At 36.9% G+C, this 25,025-nt stretch overlaps 1 protein-coding gene across 1 annotated transcript in view; it reads right to left on the reverse strand.

Moving 5' to 3' along the window:
- Nucleotides 1-25,025, reverse strand: part of pex7 (peroxisomal biogenesis factor 7) — a 78,567-nt gene that overhangs the window by 42,153 nt on the left and 11,389 nt on the right. The window contains exons 3-7 of the mRNA XM_003223304.4: nt 23,862-24,012; nt 18,344-18,421; nt 15,863-15,971; nt 3,384-3,490; nt 695-808 (exon numbers count right to left, since the gene is read on the reverse strand). Of these exons, the coding sequence (XP_003223352.1) occupies nt 695-808; nt 3,384-3,490; nt 15,863-15,971; nt 18,344-18,421; nt 23,862-24,012 (559 nt within the window). The remainder of the gene's footprint in view (nt 1-694; nt 809-3,383; nt 3,491-15,862; nt 15,972-18,343; nt 18,422-23,861; nt 24,013-25,025) is intronic.

Below are 25,025 nucleotides of genomic sequence, written 5' to 3' on the forward strand. Positions count from 1 at the left end.
TGGATTTGGTGAAAGAATGAAAGCAAGCCATCAAGTGTTTTTTTTTAAAGAAAAAAAAATAGGCACATTGCACAGCTGGCCAATATTCTATCTGGCCAATATTCTATCTGGATGAGACGTATAAAATATTTAAATTAAATAAATTAAACGCTTAAACAAATTCCTCATGCTATGCCTCTTTGTGGACAAGAAAAGGTAGTCTCTTTTCAAAAAATTAAGTTGAATTGGGGGAAGGAGCTGTTTTGCATTCTCTCTAGAGGATGCAGGACTAGTCATGTGGTTCTATGGATTCAAGGTACTTTCAGATTGTCAGGATACTGGGCAATCTTAGTCACAGAGAATAAAGAGAATCTTTGGTTTCACTATTTCAGTTTCATAAAATTTCAATTACTCCTCTAAGTAGGTTGTCCATATTAAGCTCTTTAAAAATTATGGCAGACACCAGCATGATGTATTGGTATGAGCAATGTACCATGACTGTTGAGACCAGAGTTTGAATCCCTGCTCAGCCATGAAACCCATTGGGTTACCTTGAGCAAATCCTATTCTCCCAACATCAGAGGAGGGCAATAGCAAACCATTTCTGAACAAAGCTTGGCAAGGAAACTCTCTGTAAGTCAAAAATGGCTTGAAGGCATACAATAGCAACTACACAAATTTACAAATCTAACATGAAGAAAAAAATTACACTTACTTTTACTCTCCTTATAGCATAAGTATGTCCAGAGAGGTTGAAAACAGGCTGTCGAATGTTTCTCAAATCCCAGCCTTTCAAACTGCAGTCAACAGCACCCGTTACAAGCAAGTTCTGATAATGAAATAAAAGGTACAAAATATTTAAAGTATAGTAGATAAGAGAAATGTTGCTACCACCCTGGAGTTACAGAACAGAATAAAACAAACAACAAAGTTTTAAATGCTAGACAAACAGAACTAAAGTTTAAACTGATTAGATCAAAGTAATATCTATATTTTGTTTCCATTCCCTTCCCCCAATCTGCCCTAATAGGAATTTTGCACATGTAAACCTTCTAGCTGATTTTTACGTAATGCTAAAGTATAGTTCATCAATACGGGAATTTGACTTCTTATATTTTTCAGAGGTGGTAAAAAGTTAACATTTTACCACCTTTTGCTTTCATTTTTCATCAGGATCGTATCTCATGTGAATCCAATAAACTGTGGCTGAGTCTGCACTATAAATTGCAGGAAAGAAGGCAATTTCAACCCATGGGATCTGAAACTGCTTAAACCACATGTGAGATTTACCACAGTTTAAAGTTTAAACAGCACATTCCTGCAGACCTGGGACTAACAGAAACATGCAGTCTGGACCCCAGGAGAATGGTTAATCATGATAAATATTTATTAATCACTTTAATAATGATATGGGATGAATATTTTATTAAGGTTATTTAATACAGGATAAGAATATACAAAGAAAACAATCTACATAAAAAGGGTGAAAGATTGAGAGGGAGAGAAAGAGAGAGAGAAAACAAAAAAACCAAAGGAAAAGCATATTCCAATAGTTTCCACAGCTGCTATAACAAAATCTTAATTAAGCCCGCTCCATCATTTTTAAACATTCATCAAAACTGTTTATACACTAATATAACTAACTTGTAAAAATATACTTCTTTCTATAGCCTATACATTTTAATTCACTTATAAACTGTAACGTACCATATTAACTACTTGTTTTGCACAATTAATAAATGTTTAACTCCAATATCAAATAACATTAATTAATGATAAATTATTTTTATCATTAATTATAGAGTAGAACCGGCCTCTGTTGGTGGCACAGTGTGTTAAAGCGCTGAGCTGCTGAACTTGCAGACTGAAAGGCCCCAGGTTCAAATCCCGGGAGCAGAATGAGCTCCCGCTGTTAGTCCCAGCTCCTGCCAACCTAGCAGTTCGAAAACATGCCAATGTGAGTAGATCAATAGGTACCGCTCTGGCGGGAAGGTAACGGTGCTCCATGCAGTCATGCCGGCCACATGACCTTAGAGGTGTCTACGGACAACGCCAGCTCTTCAGCTTAGAAATGGAGATGAGCACCAACCCCCAGAGTCGGTCACGACTGGACTTAACGTCAGGGGAAAACCTTAACCTTTACTTTATAGAGTAGAACTTGTCTTCTACACTAATACATTCATATCTACCTAAATTTTAATGTTTAAGCATTAGAATTCACAATTCAACACACCCATTATCTATTATTTTAATTCTATCGCCTTAATATTTTTTCTATGACACGTATATTTTTTTATCTATTAAATCATTCCAGTCTTCTCCATTATATATCATCAACATAAAAATTTATATACTTCATCAATTCCAAAGTTAATTTCTCCTTCTAATTCTAGCAATAAATTATATTTAATAATCATCCTCAAAGCTCAGGTCAAAAAAAAAGAAACCATCCTACACCAAAACCTTTCAGTTAAAGCCTTTAAACCCTCTTTAACCTAAATTATTATAATCTTATCATGCAGTTTTTTCTCCAAATATTAACAAAATATAGATTGAGGTGGGTACGGTTCACACTTTAACAATGTTTTTTCAAAGTCTCCTCTCTTTTTGATCTTCCTTCTTTTACTAGTAATTTGTCAATATTTTTCCCAATCCATCAGATCTTCAGCATCAACCTGGCCCACACTCATCTGCTTGTTGAACTTTTGATCCAGTGTCAAGGTTATATAATCCCACTTTACCTAATTTTGCTCGCTCCTTAGATGTTTCCCTTAATCTAGGGAAGATATTTCCCAGCTGGAGTTTATCTCCGGGAAGTCCAATGCTGACATTTTATATTTGGCTATTTAAAGAAAAGAATAATCTCTAAATAATAATACTGCTGAATAAGTAGAATGAAGGGCAGGATAATCTCACAGAAACATAAATGACAGTCTTCCTGAGAAATAACATTAGACTATAACTAAAAGTAATAAAAATGTTAATTTCATGCATTGACACTACCATTCTGATAAAAAAGTCAACAAATATATCAATTTGAAAATCCAAATAAACACAATTCTCCTTATCCATTGAAAGGACCATAACGTTAGACAATGGTACATAATCTCTTAAGTATGTAATAAGTGAAAAAATGGAAAATAAGCTAAATAATTTTGTAAAGAACATGAAAATGTTTAAATGTCTTAAGAAATTTTAATGGAAATAATCCAACAAAGGCAAAGTATGTTAAACTGACATATAGACCCCTCTCCGCCTCCTGAAATATGTCTAAAAAAAACTTAATTTTGGCTGATCAAGTCCTGGATTACTATCTGCAAATATTTTATTTAGTCATAAAATACCATTCCTTTTTTGGGTAATTTTTCCAGTGTTGAAAAATATACTGTTTCAGCCCACTGTACCTGATCATACTTGCACCAATCACAAGTCAAAATCTCAGCCTGGTGAGCAGGAATTATCACTGGAAGTCTTGGTGACTTTGCATCCCAAATTCTTAAAGTTTGATCACCTGAAACAGAGGCACTAATTAACTCAAGTTTTACAAGAATCTACTCTGTTTATATTATATATTCTTGTACATTCCCTATATATAGTGAAAAAGTTAACAGATTCATGTCTGGGAAATTCATGTACAAGCATAATAAAAATAAAAAATATCATAGGAAAGCTGAAGATAAGAATTATTAACTGTGATTCTCAGTACAGAAACCCACATGCAAAGATTCAGTTCCCTTTCTTCTTTTTTATCTTCCTGCTTTTGTTTTACCTATGTACCTGTGTGTATGTATGCACATTGTAAAGACTATTAGATTTAGTAAATACTGATCACCTGCCTAATATGCTGAGGTTCTTCTATATAGTTTCTAAAAAACATGTCTAATGTCATCTGGACCAACCATTAACCTCAAAATGATTTACAATAAATACTAAGATATACTGTACCACAAAAGCAGTAAGATAAAGATAAGAACACACAAGCCAATTTTAAACAGACATCAGTAATCAACAACTCATGGATAGATTGGCCCTAAAATAAAACCGGGCTACTCAAAAAACCTTACAAATGTGTGGAGTTTTAAAAAATCTATCACCATTTAACAATGACCAACCTGATTTTGAATCTATCTCAGCTATAGATCAACATTGCACTGAGGGTTGCATCAGAGGTTTCTTCTTCTGCTTTCCTAACATAGTCCTCCTTCTCATCCCAAAACCAACTCAAAATATTTCCCAGCATCCCCCAGGGCCATTTATGGGTCACACAGACTAACTGAGAGGTGGGATCACCCATTTCAGTTCTGTTCATCATCAGATGCTGCCTATTATGCATGCAGACTCATGAGCACAATGCTTTTCTTGTCTGCCAAAATTAGAAGACTTTGAAGAAGCTTGGAAGAAGAATTTCCACTACTTTATATACACACACAACAGCACATATGAAAGATTGGAAAGCTAATAAAGAAGAGAGAACAGGGTTACTTTCCACTGCTCTGGAGTCTAGAGCTCCAAGCAATGGGTTCAAATTACAGGAAAGGAGATCCCATCTGAACATTAGGAAGAACTCCCTGACCATAAGAGCTATTCAAGAGTGGAACTCTGCCTTAGGAGTGTGATGGAGGCTCCTTCTTTGTAGGCTTTTAAACAAAGGCTTGATGGCCATCTGTCAGAGATACTTTGATTGTGCTTTTCCTTCATGATGGGGGTTGGACTGGGTAACCCATGTGGTCTCTTCCAACTCTATGATTCTAACATCCAACTCCTAAGCTTTACTGTTATATCTTGGTAAACAATACAAAGCAAATATCTATTTAGATGGTCAACATTTTTCGCAACTAGCTAATGATCTGGTTTTCACATCACTTTGTAAAAGTGGCCCCACATTATTTTAGGCCCCATGGCAGACTTTGGGTTCCTGCTAGTATTTATCACAAACTGATTTGCATTTTTGTACATTCACCTTAAACCAGTGAAGCCATCCCAGTATTCCCCAGATTAGTATCAATCATGTTTAAAAAAACAATAATTTGTTTTATTCCATTTATTCCTAGATTCCTTTGGATTGATGTTCATATTAGTTACAGCTAAACCATATACATCAGGCACAGGCCCCTAGCCAGGATTTTGATTCGGGGGCGGGGGGTGAGTCTGAGTGAGAGAGGATCTACCCTAGCAAACCTTTTGTATCGTTATCCCAATACCCCCATGCATATGGCATATATTGAGCATGGTGATCAGATCATGATATGAATAAACGTAACAGTTTAAATAATACCAGTAAGGCCCTCGTGCGGATCACCCTGAGAATTTCGGGGGGGGGGGGGCTGAAGCTCCTCAAGCCCCCCCCCCCCCCCCCGGCTACATGCCTGCCATGACTTTAAAAGGAATAAATAAGAAAAAGGGAAATTTTAAGAAAATAATTTAACTGGTAGCAAAACAGTTAGAAAAAGTGAGGCATAGAAAAGACTTTGTAGATGAGGGTTCAGAAAAGTTCAGAGAAGTGAGGCTGGCAGATGGAAGTGGGTGGCTGTTTCAGGCATAAGGAGAAGCTCAGCAAAAGCCTGACAGGCAAGAGATGGAAACTGAAAGAAGGCAACAATCACTGTTGAGCATATCTGGACTGTGACAATGTGAGAAACAAAGTTAGAAAATAGAGAGCTTATAAAACAAATCAAAACAAGTGAGATACATATAAAAATACCCTTATTTGTTTCTTCTTAGCAAGATGATCTTTTGAAGTCTACCAGCAGCATTAACCTTAATACCATGCAAGCATTATTTTATATCAACCCACCAGATAACAGTTTTATAGCAATGTTCACTATCTGCAAAACTTTTATATTTATTTCGTGTCAAAAGCATTGTACATTTCAAATAATGGGGGGGGGGGGGGGGGAAGGAATCACAAGCAACTAAATAGTTTTGGACCAAAAGCGGGCAACAGCAACCGCATTGTCTGTAGCTTTAAACAACTCCTCCTCCGTACATGAGGCAGGGCATTGTGGGCAAGCATACATATGCTGAGTTGTTTGTTCAGCTCCACAGTCACACAAGGTGGAGGATTCCTCCAGGTAGTGCCACCTTGCCAAGTTGTCTTTTGATCTGCCCACTCCGCTTCTGAGTCTGTTCAGGAACTTCCAAGTTGCCCATTCTTGGTTTGCCCCTGGAGGAAGACCCTCTTGGGGGGCCATCCGATTAGAATTGCCAGGTTTAGCTGCCCAGAGAGACACCCTTGCTGCTGCTGGAGGAACATCAAGAGGAGTGGTGGTTCTCATGAAGCCCTTCCTTGATTTGAGTCTGGTGGGAGGAGGGTGATAGTCATGCAGTGGGTGGCTTTCACAATGTTCAACCTTTTTTCTCTCACCATTAGCAGCAACTTCCCGTCGCACGTCAGGAGGGGCAATGCCAGCTAACTTGTAGAGTTTATCAACAGGTGTAGGTTTAAGGCATTGGATCTGCAAAACTGACAGGACATCTTCACTTTTCACTGCTCTCCCCCTCTGCTCTCTCTCATTTAATATTCTATGGAAGAAGAATGAGTATTCTAAGATATATCTTGCTCAGAACATCCCTAAACCAAGATCTGTCCTGATAGATTGAGCTAAAAAATCTGCAGTTAATGATGGCAAAGAAGATTGATACAGAAACAACATCTGATTATTTAGGGCCAGGAGGCAACTTGGGCCAGCAATTCTTTATCCCTTAGAGAAAGAGTCTTGATGGAAGAGGCATAGATGCAACTCCTTGCTCTGGGATGCTTTGGATCCTGTGTCTTAGATCTGTCTATGTGCTTGATACCAATCTGAAGAAAGTCACTGCTGCTTCCAGGATTTCTACTTGTGAGGTTTCTAATCAAGAATACTTGTTTTTCAATTTGATGCTACAGTCTATCCCTGCTGCCAGAAAGTGCTTGTAAGTGTGGGAAGGATATAACAATGCCTTGTATCATGGCTTGGATCGAGGCATAACCAAAGCTTAACCAATCAGAGAAATTATGACAGCAGCCCTATCGATTAGCTAAGACCCAAAGACTGTACAACTAATTTAATGTCCCCAAGAGAATGTCTGTTTCTCAGAGTTTTAGTCAATCAATAGGTCTTCACCCCATCTACCCACTGTGTCTGCCTGATAAACAAAGATAGTTTCATAGTTATGACACAGTAAAGTTTTTTTAAAAAAAATACTGTGTTCCTTTTTTCTGTTCCTATCCAGATATAACATTTAAAGCATTATATTCCAGAATCATAGAATAGTAGAATTGGAAGAGACCTCATGGGCCATCTAGTCCAACCCAGTTGAGCTATGTGATGTATAAATGGAAGTTCAACAGATGTGTAGTGGGCTCTCTTCCTGTCACTCCAGTTCTTGTTAACCATATTTTGTCCTGAAGCCTTTTCAGCAATGCCACATATGTGATAAACTGGAGTCATTAATTTGGGATAAGTTTTCTAGAGCAGTCATCCTCTTATAGTTCTTTTTATTAAGAAAATCATAAAATATCTATGTGGCCTTGAAGTCAATTCTAATATCCAAGGGTCACATGGAAATCTGAAGAATCAGTCCTTAAATGAATACAATGATGCATCCACCTGCAACTCAGAATTACTAAACCTGCAATGATGGCATCATGCCACATTTTATGATGTGCTGGCAAAACAGCCAGCATGCCCCAACTTAACTGCTGCAAATTTTACATTAACTATATTTACACATACATTCATTCTTGGCGCTTTGGGGGTCTACTTATATAAAGAGATAACAAAATGTCTACAGATATTTAATTTTTAATGCTCAAACTTGACATTCTCAACACTTTCCATTTTTCAAAGGTTGGCATTTTTGTCCAAAAATAAAAATGCGTATTCAGTGCTAAACCTAAAACTGACACACAGATAACACCTGAGAACCATTCCCCAAGAAGTTAAAGGAAAACTATGCTGACATTTTTCTAACAAATTCAGTTCCCAGAATGCTTGCAAAACAGTCAGTGTCTTGTATTATCTGTGGCTCCAGGTTCCTCAAGTGTAAATTATTTTTCCACAATGCATTGTGATCATTAACATTGCTGTCAAACCCTTAAACATAAAATGCTAAGTGCTGAATGTAGGAAATTAATTTAATTTATTCAAGAGCTAGATAGCCTACAACTCCTTTCTTGCTGTGCTGATATCCCAAAGAACAAAGTCAAAAGTGGGGGGGGGGGGGGAAGGTCCACTGCAGTTGTGGGAAAACTGTACAAAAATTGCTGTGTTAAAAAAGAAACCAAGATTAATTATGGAAAATATTAGCTTGACTAAATTCCACAACAATGCTAAAGCTTGAAAATTTTGGAACAAATCCAGTTTGTATGTTTACTAATAATTGTAATAACCCAATTAAAGAGCTAAGTGACTGCAGCAATACAAACAAAGCCTTGACAGTTAGGGTAATAGCTGCCTGTTATATTATGCTTCACAGATCTTTGCCATCATAGAAGAAAGTTGGCTCCCTTGTATAGTTGTCAGAGTGCTTCTTACAGTAAAGATATGATTTGTAAATAGCTTATTTCTAGTAAATGTAAGACGCAATAACTATAGGATGCTGTCACAGGCAACTGGAAGACATAAGTGTGAATTTCAGCTTTGCAGAGTTATGAGTCAAAGATCCTTTAGCAATGCTGATCATAATTTAATTCCTATGAATACTGGGCGCATTTACAGCTTCCCGGGGAACTACAGCTCTCAGATCCTTTTAACCAGCTTGGCTAGCAGTGAGCTTGGCTTTTCCATACTTTGAGCCTTCTTTACCAGTTTCCAATTTGTTTCCCAGGCAGAGAAAATGAGAAAGAGAGGAAACCTTCTGGACAAATGGCACAATGACTCATTAAGCGCTTTTAGCCATCAGGCAGTTTTGTTATTTATATCGATTCTTTAATCACGTTTTCCACATGGCTAGCCTTTTGTTGTCAGCTAGACATTTATCAGGCCCCTGAGCCAGAGCAATCCCTTCCACCTGATCTCTCAGTCCACTTTATCAGCTCAAAAAAGGATATCAATATTGTGACAGAACACAATCGACTATACAGACTTAACACCTCTTGAGTTGCTATCCTGTTCTCTAAACAACTCTCAACAAGGGCTGAAGTAGCTAGGCAAGGATTCATTGGAGAATAAATGATTGAATGGCAAATTAACCATTCTGCAAAGTGCTTTCCACCTTTCCAAATGGGAAATATATTTAATGCTGAATACGCATTAATTGAAACACCATTTGGGAAAAGCCATTTGTTTTCTGCACTGTAATCTATTTTTGCTTCACATCAGTGCTTATGGTATATAATTTGCACAATTGCAGATCCTTAAATGCTTAATCATTTTAATCATTTCTCTTACTAGAGTTAAGATCATAAATCTAGAGGTCATAGATACACATACACATTTAATCACAATTTGATTGAGCATCTTACACAACAAACAGAAAACAAAGCTATTGCCGCACATTTTTAAATATCAAACAGCCATTACAGAGCTTGGATTTCATTTATGTTTGAGCTCCACAAACTACGTTCTGTTCTGCAAACTACATAAAATTGTCAGTTTACATTTTATTTAAGTACTCGTCAATGCACATACAAGCACATATGTTAAGGCTTTGGAAAGCAAGGGATAGAAAGATACATTATAACCACAGTTAGGCTGGATCGCCCTAAGTCCCCTGATGGGTGAGAAGGGCGGGGTAGAAGTGAAGTAATAATAAATCTATACTGCCATATAATCCAGATTGCCAAAGCAGATAATCCACATAATCTGTTTTGAATTGCATTATATGAGTCTACAAAGTTCAAAGCAGATAATCTGGATTTTATATGGCAGTGTAGATGGGGCCTTATTTAATAGCCATGGTTATCACTACTGGCTAGATATATGTCTTTGATTTTTACTAAAAACAGGCAAAATATGCCAACAAATAAAATACTTAACTGTTTTATATCAATATGTTTGGTATAACAACCCAGAGGCATCCTGTGGCATTTACTCTGTCCAATCCATTTTTATTTCCCATGCTTAATTTACATTAAGTCCACAAATAAGCTCATTTAGAGATCTGGGGATTCTGTCACCAATATGTTGATGACAGACTATTTCTCCTTTCCATCTAAACCAGGCAAAGCAGATAGTATGCTAGAGAGAGAAAATGGCTGTAATATGGACTGAAGAATGACTTAAAAACCTGATGCTCATTTCAGATATGATGAACGTGAGATTCCAATTGAAACTGCAGTTAATATAGACCAGGGGTTCTTAAACTTCTTCAGCTGTGGAGCCCTTTTTGAAGCAAAAGTTTATTGTGGAGTCCCAAGAAATGTTTATATATTTTATATTTTATATAATGTAAATATATTAAGCAAGGGCAAACTGTTTGACACATTGTGTTTTAAAATTTGACAGATGGGCTGGGTCAGTGGAAGATGGATGGAGAGTGTTTGTGTGAATGAATTGAAGAAAAATGAACAAATTCCTATGCACACCACATATTTCTCGTTTGCAGTGCAAAAAAAAGAGAGAACAGAATAATACAATATTTAAAATGAACAATAATTTTAATCAACATAAACTTAACAGTATTTCAGTGGAAGATCTCAGGGGCCATCCAGTCCAACCTCCTTTGCCATGCAGGAAAAGCACAATCAAAGCATCTCTAACAGATGGCCATCCTACCTCAATAATAATAATAATAATAATAATAATAATAATAATAATAATAATAATAATAATGATAATAATACTGTGTAAAGATACTGTGGGACTTCCGAATCCAGACTGACAAAGTTCTGGAACACAACACACCAGACATCACAGTTGTGGAAAAGAAAAAGGTTTGGATCATTGATGTTGCCATCCCAGGTGACAGTCACATTGATGAAAAACAACAAGAAAAACTCAGCCGCTATCAGGACCTCAAGATTGAACTTCAAAGACGCTGGCAGAAACCAGTGCAGGTGGTCCTGGTGGTGATTGGCACATTGGATGCCGTGCCAAAAAATCTCAGCCGGCATTTGGAAACAATAGACATTGACAAAATTACAATCTGCCAACTGCAAAAGGCCACCCTACTGAGATCTGCGTGCATCATCCGAAAATACATCACACAGTCCTAGACACTTGGGAAGTGTTCGACTTGTGATTTTGTGATACGAAATCCAGCATATCTATCTTGTTTGCTATATAATAATAATAATAATAATAATAATAATAATAATAATAATAATAATAATAGCAGCAACCCCAGGGGCATTCCAGTCCAAGCCCCCTGTGCCATGAAGGAAAAGATGGCCATCCAGACCATCCAATAAATAATAATAATAATAATAATAATAATAATAATAATAATAATAATAATAATAATAGAAACTCCAGGGGCCATCAAGTTCAACTCCCTTCTATCATGCAGGAAAAGCACAATCAAAATACTCGCTGTGTGATGGGAGGGAAATATGATTCTGGAAGCAAGGAAAGTAAGGGGGAAGGGTCTGGTCAGTAAGGGAGGAGAGGAAAAGAGGCTTTGGAGGCAAAAGCGGGAGGGGAAGGAGCAGGAAACGGGAGAAAGCTTGGAGGGAGAGGAGGGAACTGAAAAGCCCCTCAGTATGCTTCACGGAGCCCCAAGGGCTCTGTGAAGCACACTTTGAGAACCTCTGATATAGACTATGGCAACAAGAGCACTGGTTGGGATCAGGCATTTTGGACATAACAGTAAAGATCCTTGAAGGAGTCTTCATTGGCTTCTGGTTTGTTTCTGGACCCAATCCAAGGTGTTGATTTTGAACTGTCAAGTCATGTACAACTTGGGACATAATAGGAGATTATTAACAAGGTTTTTTTTTCCAAGTGACCCTTCAGTTAGAAATGGTATGGGTGGCTACAGAAGAGTTGCCCTTAAGGCCACCATTAATGAATACTCCCCACAAGATCCACTTAAAATTTATAAATTACAGCTTTTCCAGGAGACAAAAAACATGTAATTTCTAAGGCTTCTAAGGTGTTGCTGTGTTCATTCAATAGATATTATTAGATTATTTGTTAAAATGTTTAAACTGTTAACTAGGCTGTTTTATCCCAACCTATTTGCTCTAGCTTTAAAGTCAACTTGTTGAATTAGTGGGACTCAACCTAAAGGTTAACTAAGTTTTGATCAATTCAATTGGTTTACCATTGTGATTAACAGCCAGATTCAGCCCAGTGTATTTTATTCATTGATACAAACATTGCCTGTACTGGTTTTTACTTTTTTATTTAAACATTTAATTTGACAATTTAGATTTTATGACAAATGTGAACAGCTCTGAGAACATATTTGTTACAGAGAAACTCAAATACAAAAAAATTCTTTATGCCTTAACAATGACTAGCAAAGTGGGACAATTTATATACTTTTAGGAATATACATACATATACCAAAATTGCATAATTTATATATGTATTGCAATATTTTTAAAGGAAGTTAATACTGTTTTAAACCACTGGGCTATGATCCTAGACTGTGTTTATGGGCTGCAATCAGCAATGTCCCATGCCATATAGTACAATCCTCTGGAAACTGACAAGAATTTAAGAAACTGTTTGAGATACAGAAAAAGTACTCCAATATATTTCTTTAATGGAATAAACTAATACATGATATGCCCTAAGCAATACTTTGGTTAGTTACCAACCACTGTCAATATCAATAACCATTTATGGTTCGAGTTTGACATCCTGATATTCTGACTAGGAATTATGTTCTTAAAAGAGAAGATAACACACATAAATTATGTTTTGTGGTTTTTCAGTAATCACTAGTCAATAGCACAGTGTTCTGAAGAAGTTATTCCAAACATCTTTCTGGTCTGTTTTATACATTTAGGAAATTAATCATACCGATGGGCCACAACAGAAGGTTAAATGATTATTTATTGGTTGAATTTCTTTTCCTACTGCAGAATCATGAATCTCTCTGGGAATTTCCCCCCATTGCAGGCTAATGTGTCAGGGTAGAAGATAGCATTTTTCTAATGAAGGTTCATAGTGATCATAGTTTGGTTGCCATCCTAACCCACACTGTAATAGTATAGCAAAAACAAAGAGCCCTTGCATCTTAGCAAAACTTAAAAGCACTCCCTTCTAGAGTAACTGCAGCAAATGCTGGCCTGGACTACCAAGGTCAGAAGAGGACAAAACCCTTTAAAAGCACTATGCATGATATGCCAACGTTCTGCCTTTATGTGCTGAATCTTGTTCTTTCTTAATGCATTTCATTAATCAAAAAGAAAATCCCTTTTAAGTATTCTATCACAGGACCATTGAAAAGAATGAAAAGTTTAATTCAATCAAGATTTGGACCTATCTAAAGGGAATGGGCAACAGCTTGACCACTGTGTGCCCTTCCAGCAAGTTGTGGTTCCCCACAAATTAATTGAAAGCTACTTCATTTCCAGAAGTCATCTCTGGTTTTAGTTTCCAGAATGGGGGCAGGCTGGTGTTTGGAGAGGTAATTAAAGGAAGCAATACATCACTCTATCAACTTTCAGTGATCCAATAATTGAGGCAAAGAGGGACAAACAGATAGAGGGGACCTGCAGACATAGAAGGGAGGTAATGCCACACACCATTCACTGGTCATAGTGTAATATTTACCCCAGTCTAATTTTTTAAATCCAGCACTACTATCTAGCCTAGGCTTCACTGAAGTGATGCCAGAACTGCTGTGTTGGACTACAGCTAACAACAACAACAACAACAACAACAACAACAACAACAACAACAACTTTATTTTTATATCCTGCTCCCATCTCCCCAGAGGGGATTCGGGGTGGCTCACATTGGGACAAGCCCAGTTCCAACATACAATAAAAAACAGCATAATTAAACCAATGTAAAACAGGTAAAATAGTATAAATATACAAACCAGCATAAAACATCAGCTCCTATTATGCAAGCCAGGAAAAATGGTAGATGAAGTCTAACTACATAATGCTGGGATAAAGAATAGGCTCTTGTTTAGCATCTATTTTACATTTGCAAGGACCTTGTCTCTGAAGACTCCTGACTGCACTATATGGGGATGGATACTACAGAATGTAGTGAACTGCAATAATACAGCACTTCAAAAACAATTTACATGCAAAAAATTAAGTAGCTGCATAGAGCTCTGGCCCAAAGCATGATTAGTAGCCTTTTCACTGAAAATTGTCAGTGACACTTCCTTCCCAATAAGTATGTTCAGGAGGAGAAAGGAAGATTTATTCTTCCAAAGTGGCAAATGGCATTTTCCTTGAAATGAAAAACCCAGCTGACCTATCTGTTTGGTCCAAAGAAGAGAAATGCTGCTACTAATCAAACAGACAGATTCTTTGTTCTGCTTCAGCCAGTAAAGAAGTGGCATAACATACTGAACTTTAAAAATAAAGTAAAACATATACATACATATCGGTATCTTCTTGTAAATACAATTCTGTCATTGATCTGCTTTAAAGCTAAAATATCAGATATCCTGAATTGCAAGAAGCAATTCAAACTCAGTTCAGCCTTGGGGTAATGGGACTTTTCTTCTCCACTGCCTGCTAGGAAGTAACTAGAATACAATTCTGTTCCAATTTATGGCAACCTTATGAATGGCAACCTCAGAAGGCTCAGTCATGAACAGCTCTGCTTTGTATTGCAAACTCAAGGCCATGGCTTCTTTTATCAAGTCAGTCTATCTAAAATGTAGTCGTCCTCTTTTCTCTGCTGTCTACCATTTTTTCCAGATTATTACCTTGTCGAATGGTTGAATAAGTTCAAAGATGATACCTTCAAGTTTAATAATTCTGGCTTACAAGGGGCGTTCAAGCTAATAATACTATATTGCCTTTTAGAGATATTGCTGAGTGTGAGAAGAGAAGGCAAATGAGGTCTTTGAACATTCAAAGATCTAGATCAGGGGTGAGAAACTTCAGATATTGTAGGAGGCCAATTCTGATAAGGTTTAGTTTGCACAGCCATCTATGATGATATTTTGAACTGCTTTCCCAATTATCCCCACTCTACTTTGTAAAACCCAGTTTTTCAGTAACCCTATGTGTCATGGCAGCATTGATGGGCTGGGTGTAACAGTTGGTGTTCTTTTCCAGTACAAATTATTCTTTCTAAAAGCTTTAAAATAAATAAAAAGTAAGGAAGGGGGACTGGTAATCAGCCCACCTTAAGGACAAATAGGTTTGCTATAGCTACTGTTTCCTCCACTTCCACTTGACACTGTGGACCCAAATCCCTTCCCAAAGATTTAAAAAAATCATTTTATCCAGGAAAGCCAGCCATTAAAAACAAAACCATGCAATCAGCAGAATATTCGAGATAAAACTGCAGAACATTGACTTTTGGAGACCATAGTTACTCCAGGCGAAGCAGTTCAATAAAGTAACTTTTCCAAGTTGTGCATAATTGTTGGTTACTGCGCAGGAGAATCACTTGCTGCTACATCCAAAATTATATTGTTCAAAGTTTATGCTGTACAGGGAGTCATTCACATTTGACTCACAAGGATGCATGAGGAAGCTATATAAAGCCAGAATTTATAGCTAAAAACTTGCACTGGAACAGGGGCCAGAAAGGAAAATGGGTTTGCAAGAGGGAGGGTGAATGCCAAGTGATGAAATGCCAATATGAAAAAACTACCACCAGCTCACTCAGGGGAGACAACTGCTGATCCATAGAGAGAGACCAAGTCAGTGAAGTTAAAAGATAACTGAACCTCCACTTCAATTATAGCTATACATTCATCATTTCTTCCTCCCTTTGTATACATTTATACCGCCACCTGCTGGACATAACTGTAAAACCATAAAATGCCATGGAAGGGTTTCCCCTTTTCACAATGCTGAAATATTTACCTGAGGCAGATGCAAAGCAGCTCGGGATGTGTGGAGACCATATTGTGCTATAAATTACACCTTCATGACCTTTAAAAGTACACAGAGATTGTGCTGCTGCAGGATCCCACTAGATAAAACGTAAACAGACAGCTGTTTGTATACTGTAACAGCTGAAGGCAATAGACTGAATTTTATTTACTCATTAAAAAAGATGTGCTCTGGGAGATATGTGCACTGAACAATATACACTACAACTATTAAAGCAAGTCTAACCAGGTATGTTTAGACAGGGTAAAGTATTTTTTTAGTATTATAGGGTACTGCTAAGTATTATACTCAAAACATTTTAGCACTTATGGTGCTGACTAAAAGAGAAGTATTTCACTATCTGAGCTTGACTGAAGTTCAACATTTATTGTAAACGCAGATCTGACATCCCTAGACCTTTTAAAACTTAGAGTAATTGATGTGTTTACTTGAGAATAATTTCTGTTGGGATAACTGAAACTTAGTTTCGAGTCTTAAAGTGTCAAGTTTTATTTGAAACTTCTGAGTTTCAAAGTGTCAAGTTTTATATGAAACAGATTGGCTGTTTGAAAACAAACACAACCTAAATAATGTTTCCTTTTAAAATAGGGGTCAAATGGCACTGCAAAAAAATTAAGTACAGACAGTTGTTGTCATGTTTCTCCCTGAAAATAAAACATAATCAAAAGGTGTCATCTTCCATTGGAACACCTTTGCGGTGTAGGAGGGTGCAAATAAAACTTGCTAAAAATGTGAACCAATAAAACAGAATTATCTGAAAATTAGTTATTTTTTCCAACCTTCTTGGTAAAGAATGCTATAAAAATGAGGGCATGAATTTTCCTAGCTCCTCATATACGTACAATGCTAAACTTGTTACCAATTTAGTGTATTTGTGTTGCAATAGAAAACAAAACAAAACCAGAAACCTTGCCAACACTTAGAATGGCTGATTTTAAAGTTCTAGCTTTTTCATCAGAGTTGTTTCATGCTCACTGAATCTATTCCCTCCGGAAGAGGAAAACGCACAAATGAATGGAAAGTCAGCTTCCTATACACTTAGCTGGCTGCACCTAGTGTGGCAACACTCATGATCAGGAAGCCAAATAAAAAGGTCAGGCTGTAGATCTATATGTGTTTAGTCCAAACTGCTGAAAACAGAACCAGCTAAGAGGGGAACACAGTCCCCACCCAAGTCCTGACTTGTAGGAAAAATCAGGTGCAACTGATTGTCATTCTTTTTTGGCTGATGACATGAAAAACAGAACCTCATCATGTAAATGGGGCTCCTCTACTAAATGCATAATTCTAGATAATGAATCGTAATGATGGCCTTTCAGAATTTTTTGATCAGTTATGCTGTGGAAGAGTGTTTGCCCTGTTATTTAACCCAACAAAAAGTGAAGAAAAGCCAAGTGCTTTCTTTCTAAAGACCAGTTGCTATCTTATGTTTTCAAAACCCTGGACTTTATGTGAGGCAGAGTGAAGTGGGAATGAGATGAGAGACTGAAGACCTTATGGGACGACCAGGAGTGAAGTGGGAAATAGTGGGGGAAATAGTGGGGCAGCGGCGAGAACTGTCATGCTCTGTTCCCTACTGTCGGGGTCTGTAGTCTCCCTTCCCATGACACTTCCCTGTCTGTTCCTGCTTCCTCTTTGGCTCCTCTAGCTTTGTTCTATGAGGAGTCGGGTATACACCAGACCCCTTTGGGCTCCGCTGCTGTAATGCTGCTGGCACGGAGCCCCACAGAGCCCTGCCGGGAGTAGACCTGCCTCATATGATGTGCTCTGGGGAACTCAGGATCCATTTCTGAATGCTCCCTGAAACATACAGCTGCCCTAGATTAAAAACTAGTACAGCAAGGTCAAATAAGGATGGATTCTTTTTTCCTGGAATGATGTGTTATTTTTATATGAGGAAACGTTCATAAAGCATAAAATACATATACAGCTCATGGAATAAAACCTTCTCTCACCAATTCTCACTCATCTTGCTGTAGGTTCAGACCATGCTAATATACCTTCTATAGAAAATATTTCATCATCATTGCTTTCTTTACCAACCCCCATTTAGATAGTTCTAGAACTGTAAATATGGGAACATTTATTTACAAACCTTTCTTCTGAACTTATTTCCCAGTAGCTATGCTTTGTTCAGCAGCATGGTCAAATTTACTTGTGTCAGCAGAAATTTCAACCAGAAACCACACATATATTTTGATCAGTTTCTCTACAGCTATATAATTACATTATTTGAATCGTCCCAGATGGCGAATGAATTGACTTCTTCAAAGAAGTGATTCTGACTTCTAATAAGCCAGGTTAACTACTTATAATTTTGACAAAAGAGAATAAACAGAAAATATTTATTCTAATTCTATCTAATCATTTTATAAAGAATGGGTCAATCTTAAAAGATCTTATTTCTGAAACTTACATTTACAAATAAAATTATGGTAAATATAAACATACCAACTTCACTGTTTGATCCCATGATCCGGACACAATTAGCTGTTCTCCTCGAGTCTGGCTCCAATCAACACTGTAAACCTATAAATGTTGAATGAATGTTACGTTTATAAGTTTGATAAGACACTACTTAGTAAACTTTATAAAATATTTACATAATGAGTCTCTTCCAGGATATATACCAGATAGCTTGGTGTAGCGGTTTGGAGAGATAAAGGTCAAATTCCTACTCGGCCATGGAGATCCACTTGGTGACTGGGCACATCATACTCTCTCAACCTCAGAGGAAGGCAAGGGCAACCCCTCCCCCAAATATACCTTGCCAAGAAAACCTCATGATAGATTTGCTTTAGAGTCACCATAAATCAAAAATTGCTTGAGGGCACACAACAATATACTTTCCCATCTAACACAAAAAGCTGAGGCCTGCTCTTCACAGTGTATTCAAGAGTCTTCCAAGATGTCTTTACTCTCCAGAATCTGTGTTTTTCTAAACACAGACAGTTCTTATCCCTGTTCTCTACTCATCTATTACCAGGTTCACATACTTTGTTCTCATTTCTTCCTACTCAACCCACTGCATTTGGAGGAACTTTTAAACATTTGTATGGGTCTTCCCACCCACCCCCCCCCCCCCAATGTCCTGCCCTGCAATACTGTATATCAGTTTTCTCCTGATCAGGAAAAAAGGCCACTATAGCCTTGGAATAATGCTAGAAAGCCAGTATTGCTTCTAATGGAAGCATAGGGTTCTATTGAATATTTTGGGTGCAGATAAAATTGTTGCCATTCTTGTTTTAAAGGGCAGGGTGAAGTGGGGTAGGTGCAGCTCTACAGTTAACATGTGCAGGTAATGGGGGTCTCCAGCCTCCAGCAGTTGCCTACCCATGTGGTAATTGTAAAACAGTGTGCAAAAGACACTCTTTCCAGGCATGTTTCATCCACATCATCTATTCAGTGGGGCTACTTATTATTAAATTCCCAAGTTTATCATTATTATTTATTAAAATCATAGGTCTGAATCCAATTTCTAAACCCATCTAGACACAATGAATCACTAAGATTTACACAAGGGCTGATTTACCATTGAGCAGGTGGCTCAGAATGTTTACTCTAATTGTGATTAGCAACTGGATTTAGGCTTTCCTATTCTTCTTATATCACACCTTTTCTTTGGTGAATTCAAAACGATAGACCCAGTTCCCCAACCTGATAGTAGTATTGTGGAGAAAGTCAAAGAAAATGTAATAGATCCAAGGTCACCCACTGAGATTCAGGACCAAGAGGAGAATGTTCTCTGATGTTCCAATCAAACATTTTAACTATTCTATCTCACTGGTTCTATATGAGCTGACTATTGCCTTTTGAAATTAACCTTGCAAATAAGCCTAGAGAAAGTACCAGTTTGCAGAACATTTCCCAATCAGTTGCCCACACACACACAAACTACTCCTGACCAAAGAAAAGACAAAAGTTTTCCTGGAGACAATTTTACTTCTCAAATGCAACCAGGCATATGTCTGACTTTAATTTGGATGCTTCTGTCTTTAGCAAAAAAAATGTGTCAAACACAAAGAGAATGAGGTAATAAAAGAAACTCTAGAAATAAAATGACATTTGTGGCCTCATTTTTTAAAATAACAGTTTATATCTACATACTGCTCAAAGAACCAAGGCTGGCTAGCTAACCATTCCTCTGATAATAAAGATATGGTATTTTTATTATGATTGTATACACTGCTGATGTTAGTAGGATGAGAATTTACCCTCAAAGAAAAACATCTTAAGTCTTCTGCAGTTATTACGGATATATTATAAACATCAATGCGAACAATAATCAGAAAATGATTAAACATTAAAGACATTATTCAAAAGCATTGCCTGATAGCTTTTACTAAAAGGCTGTTACAACGCTGAGGCAGTCTGGAATCATTATTACAATGTTTTAGATAAACTGAAAGACTATTTTCTGTTATCTTCTGCTACAGATTTGCTACAAAGGCCTCTAAACCATGGCTGATGCCTTTTTATTTTCTGGAGACAAAAGGGACAAATATCTCTAAACTCTGATTAAAACAACAAATTAACAAGAGAGTCCTTGAATTAAAAACTTGTGGAATTAAGTATTTCTTTTCAGGATTCCAGTCACTCTATCCCAACTTCCCCACAACAAATGTCACTCCACATACCATGTCCATGAGGCATTTGCAATCCCTTATTGGGCAGTTTTGGGAATTAACTTTACAGCTTTGATTTTTGGGTGCATATGTGTGAATTATGTCCACTTACATTAAAATCCTGAATGCTTTCTTTGATTTCATAGGCAGGTTTAAAACTATCTTTAGAGTATGAGCCAGAAAATAAGATATCCAGGTACTAATAGGATTCCATTTCTTATATCCCTGAATCGCTTTCTCTGCCCATTTTTTTCAGCCTCTCATTTCTATTTCTCTACTATCTGATTTTCTGTTTCTTTCCCCATTTAGTACAGTAGAGTCTCACTTATCCAGCATAAATGGGCCAGCAGAACATTGGATAAGCGAAAATGTTGGATAATGAGTGATTAAGGAAAAGCCTATTAAACATCAAATTATGTTATAATTTTACAAATTAAGCACCAAAACATTGTGCTTTACAACAAATGGATAGAAAAAGCAGTTCAGTACATGATAACGTTATGTAATAATTACTGTATTTATGAATTTAGCACCAAAAATTTGCAATTTACTGAAAAATTTACAAAAACATTGACTACTAAAAGGCAAACTGCGTTGGATAATACAGAACCTTGGATAAGCAGAGCTTGGATAAGCGAGACACTACTTTATTCCTCTTTTAGCATTTTATGCACACTTGGTTATTAATGTGTTGAAGAGCTTCCGTCTTCATCTTCAATTTCCTTTTCCCCTACAGTTCTGCAAACTTCAGCATTTCCCCAAAGTGTGATGGTACCTTTCTCCTGTCAACATTTTGGCTGCTTACGACAAAAGGCACTGTGGCCAGATGATCATTATAGGATATAAAATAAAACTATTGGACTTTATCTTTAGTACAAGGACCATGTCTTATATGACTACCGACAGCCATCTATAAATTATGAGATGAAAAAACTCAAGCCAAAAAATCAAAAGGTAAAAGAAGCCAGGGTTTACGTGCTGTGAATTTGGGACATGAAATACTTAGTGCTTGCTCCAAAGCTAGATCATTTTGTATAATGATAGTTTGTCATTTTAATGGCTGGGAGGGAAGGGGCATATTATGCTGAGGTTTGAAGCATCTGCTTGCTTCAAATATTTTTCATCTCGGTGAGCACTTGAGTGGTCTTGTCAAGAACTCAAAACAAGAGAAGAGACATCAATGCCCGACACAGAAAATAGCACAGAAATAGAGAGAACTCAACATTGACCAAAATTATGGGAGGCAAATGAACCATGCCAAAATCTATATATCTCTGCCTAAAGATCTAAAGATTCAGCAGGTTCAAAATTTATTTTACATTAGAGACTCAAATTATGTAATTATTAATCTTTTTTCAGTGGAACTATAGTTCTCTAAGGAGAAGAGTTGAACACTTCTTACAGATTATCATGCATCATGAATCTAATTGCATAAAAGCAAAATGCATACAAACATTTTTCCACTATGGCCAGGTAGTCTCCTCTAATATAAATAATCTTCACAGACAACACTTGTTCTCATTATTTTTACATTAAATAATCTTGTGCTTCATTGTCTCAATACAGTACAACATAGGATCATGCAAGAAGTCATTAGCCACCTGAACAAGATGATATGGGGAATCAGCATCACAGTTGCTGCATTACTTCCCAGGAATGGTTCCCCATGTTTTGTCCCAATTGAGCATTTCAACCCATCACTCATCCACCCACCCATTTGACCACTCCTCTCACCATTCTTCATGTCCCTTTTTATTTGCTGTTATTGAGTTCTAGAATAAAGCATTTATTTTATTTATATTAAAGTGGATGGGTGTGAATGAACTGTTTGGATAGATATAAAATGTAAGGTAGCATATGTTGTGGCCAGAACACTTCAAAAAGCACTATGTGGGGGCCACATGGGAAGGAAAAAAGGTACAGAGGGAGGGAGGGATAATACTTTAATGCTCCTTAGTATAGATTCACATGGATGAACTGGTTGGTAGCCAGTTGTCTTCCCACTTTCTGTTCTAAAAAGTTAATGTTAGCATTATTGTTGTTGTTGTTGTTGTTGTTGTTGTTATTGTGTGCCTTCAAGTTATTTCTGACTTAAGCTGATCTAGGAATCATCATCAAAATATCTTGATGACCTAAGGCAAAACGATCAGAGGGATTTTTGAGGCTGAGAATGTCACCAGGTGAGTTATCATGGCTGGGCAAGGAATGTAGTCCAACACTGAAATCACTATGAAACATTGGCTCCACTATACCCTTAGGATTAGAAAGGGCTTTTAACAGCTTGAATTTACACTACTGCTTTAACCATCCTGCAACAAGTAAAGTGACATCCAATTTCTGGCAAGCACACAACTACATCCCTTAGTGGAAGCCCTATGTGGGACACATTTGAAAAACACAATTTCGTCATAGCACTGCTATACTTTAAAGACTTTAACAAGTATTCACAAAGATGCACATTATTCCATCTAACCTCCAACAGTTAACAGTTAGTAATTCTTTTTCATTGGGTAAATAAATTACATGATCAATACTAGCCATGGTTGACAGCAGCCACAGCACTATTAGCTATAATTCATGGGAGACTTTTCCAGACATTAGGGGACTCTCAGAACATTATGAATCAGTGCACTTCTATGAAACCCACACAGCTGCAATGTCTGTAGAAAAAAGAAGTGGCCTATCTTTATGAATCCCAAGAACTCATTTTATAAGGCAGAAGTCCATATGATATAGAACCACACTCTAATGATTGCTGCATTTCAGAAAAAATCTTTTGAGCTTAGTTTATAGATTCTACAGAGTACGGAAACTTTTAATAGTTACTTTAAAACTTTGAAGGATAAAATGATAAAATGATTCAGGGAGTGAACTTTCCTATTGCTTTCCCAGTGGACTAACAAAACTATTATATTAAATATTGCAATGTTCAAATCAGAGATGGGGAAATTGTGGTTCAGACACCCCCCACTAAAAAGCTACTCAAAGAAATTACTCAAATCCCCACTCATTCCCCTCAATGGCCATGGGAGCAATGTCATCACAAAAGAAGGCCTACATCTTTCAGTAAGAGGTCCCTTCATTCTTTAGTAACAATTACAAACTATTAATAGTGTTTTTCCTTCAATTTCTGAAGAAGGAACTGGAACACATCCCATGGTAAGAAAAGAGTGCAGACAAGGTTAAGGGAATTCAGACCAAGCTGTCAGTTCATGAAGCTGATGGAAGTTTGTGAGTAAAATCAATAACTATTTTAATCAGCATAGGCCAGTAAAGCTAAATTTTGGTTCCTCTTTGAAGAATGCCTTAATTCATTAAAATGTGCAATAAAAGGTTTTTTATACCTCCTGACTATGCTCTTTATAAACCTGCAAAGGACCTGAAGGATTTTCTGTGTCCCAGATTTGTAATGATCCATCTCCACTGGAAGTGACCAGCACATGTTCGTTGTTCTCACTCCATGTCACATCGAACAGTCCGTCGTTCCAGTCAAAACTAAATCAAAAGCAACATGTTAATCAATGAAAGACTGGAGCAAACACATTCATTCAACATAATTAGGAATACCAGATTTCAGATCGAATTTTTGAATACCAAGAATTAATATAACCTTATAGAAAGAATGTCAGACAGGGAAAATAACAATGTTTGAATTCTGGATCAGCCACCAGATTTCACTGAGTAGTTTATATTATCCATCTTATCAGAAACAATCTAGCATAGATATCATGAAGAAAAGATGCCACCTAAAACTCCTAAATAAAAAATACTGGAGCTTTCCAAACTGTCATGACACATCAGTGTGCTGGTTGCAGTATGTAGGTGTGTCATGTAAATGTATGAAGAAATAACAAAAATCTTGAAAATGTATATTATTGTACAAATCATATATTTTTAAAATATACAAATAAAAGGTTTTCATGAGAATTGTGGTGCCCCCATACATTTTGTTATTACAATGTATGCGTGTGCCTGTGCGTTTTATAAGGGATTGATTTAATTTCTGGTTTGCTAGAAAAACTAAATTACTATGTCACAGAACGAAGCATATCTAAAAAGCACATAAACAACATTAAATGTCTGGAAAGCTCTACCATAAAGAATATCTTTTCTCAAGGTTAAGGGTCCTTTGGACACTGTTCTTATTTCCTGTAGTATTGAGCGATATAGCCATCTGTCCATCAGAGTCACTATTTTACATCTGACACAGACTAGAAGGTCTTGAAAGGCCAGTTAAAAAACAAGTAGATTCTCCAAGTCATCCTACCCAAATTTAGATTTACAAATTCACATTCTAAGCTGCCTCAAACTGATGTTGTTCTCAAACCTAAATGTTCTCAGTCTGGAGATAGTCACACTAAGCACTGAATATATTTAATGTCCCAAAACTGCCAATAGAAGTGTTCATTTACAATGCAAGATAGTTATGAGTATTCAACCCCCGGGGGTCATATATTCTTACTGTGTTCTTAAAGAGCATCTCATTGCATGTGCACATCTGCCTACCA

This window comes from Anolis carolinensis, chromosome 1, assembly GCF_035594765.1.
Source record: "Anolis carolinensis isolate JA03-04 chromosome 1, rAnoCar3.1.pri, whole genome shotgun sequence".
In the NCBI taxonomy this organism is placed as follows: Eukaryota; Metazoa; Chordata; class Lepidosauria; order Squamata; family Dactyloidae; genus Anolis; species Anolis carolinensis.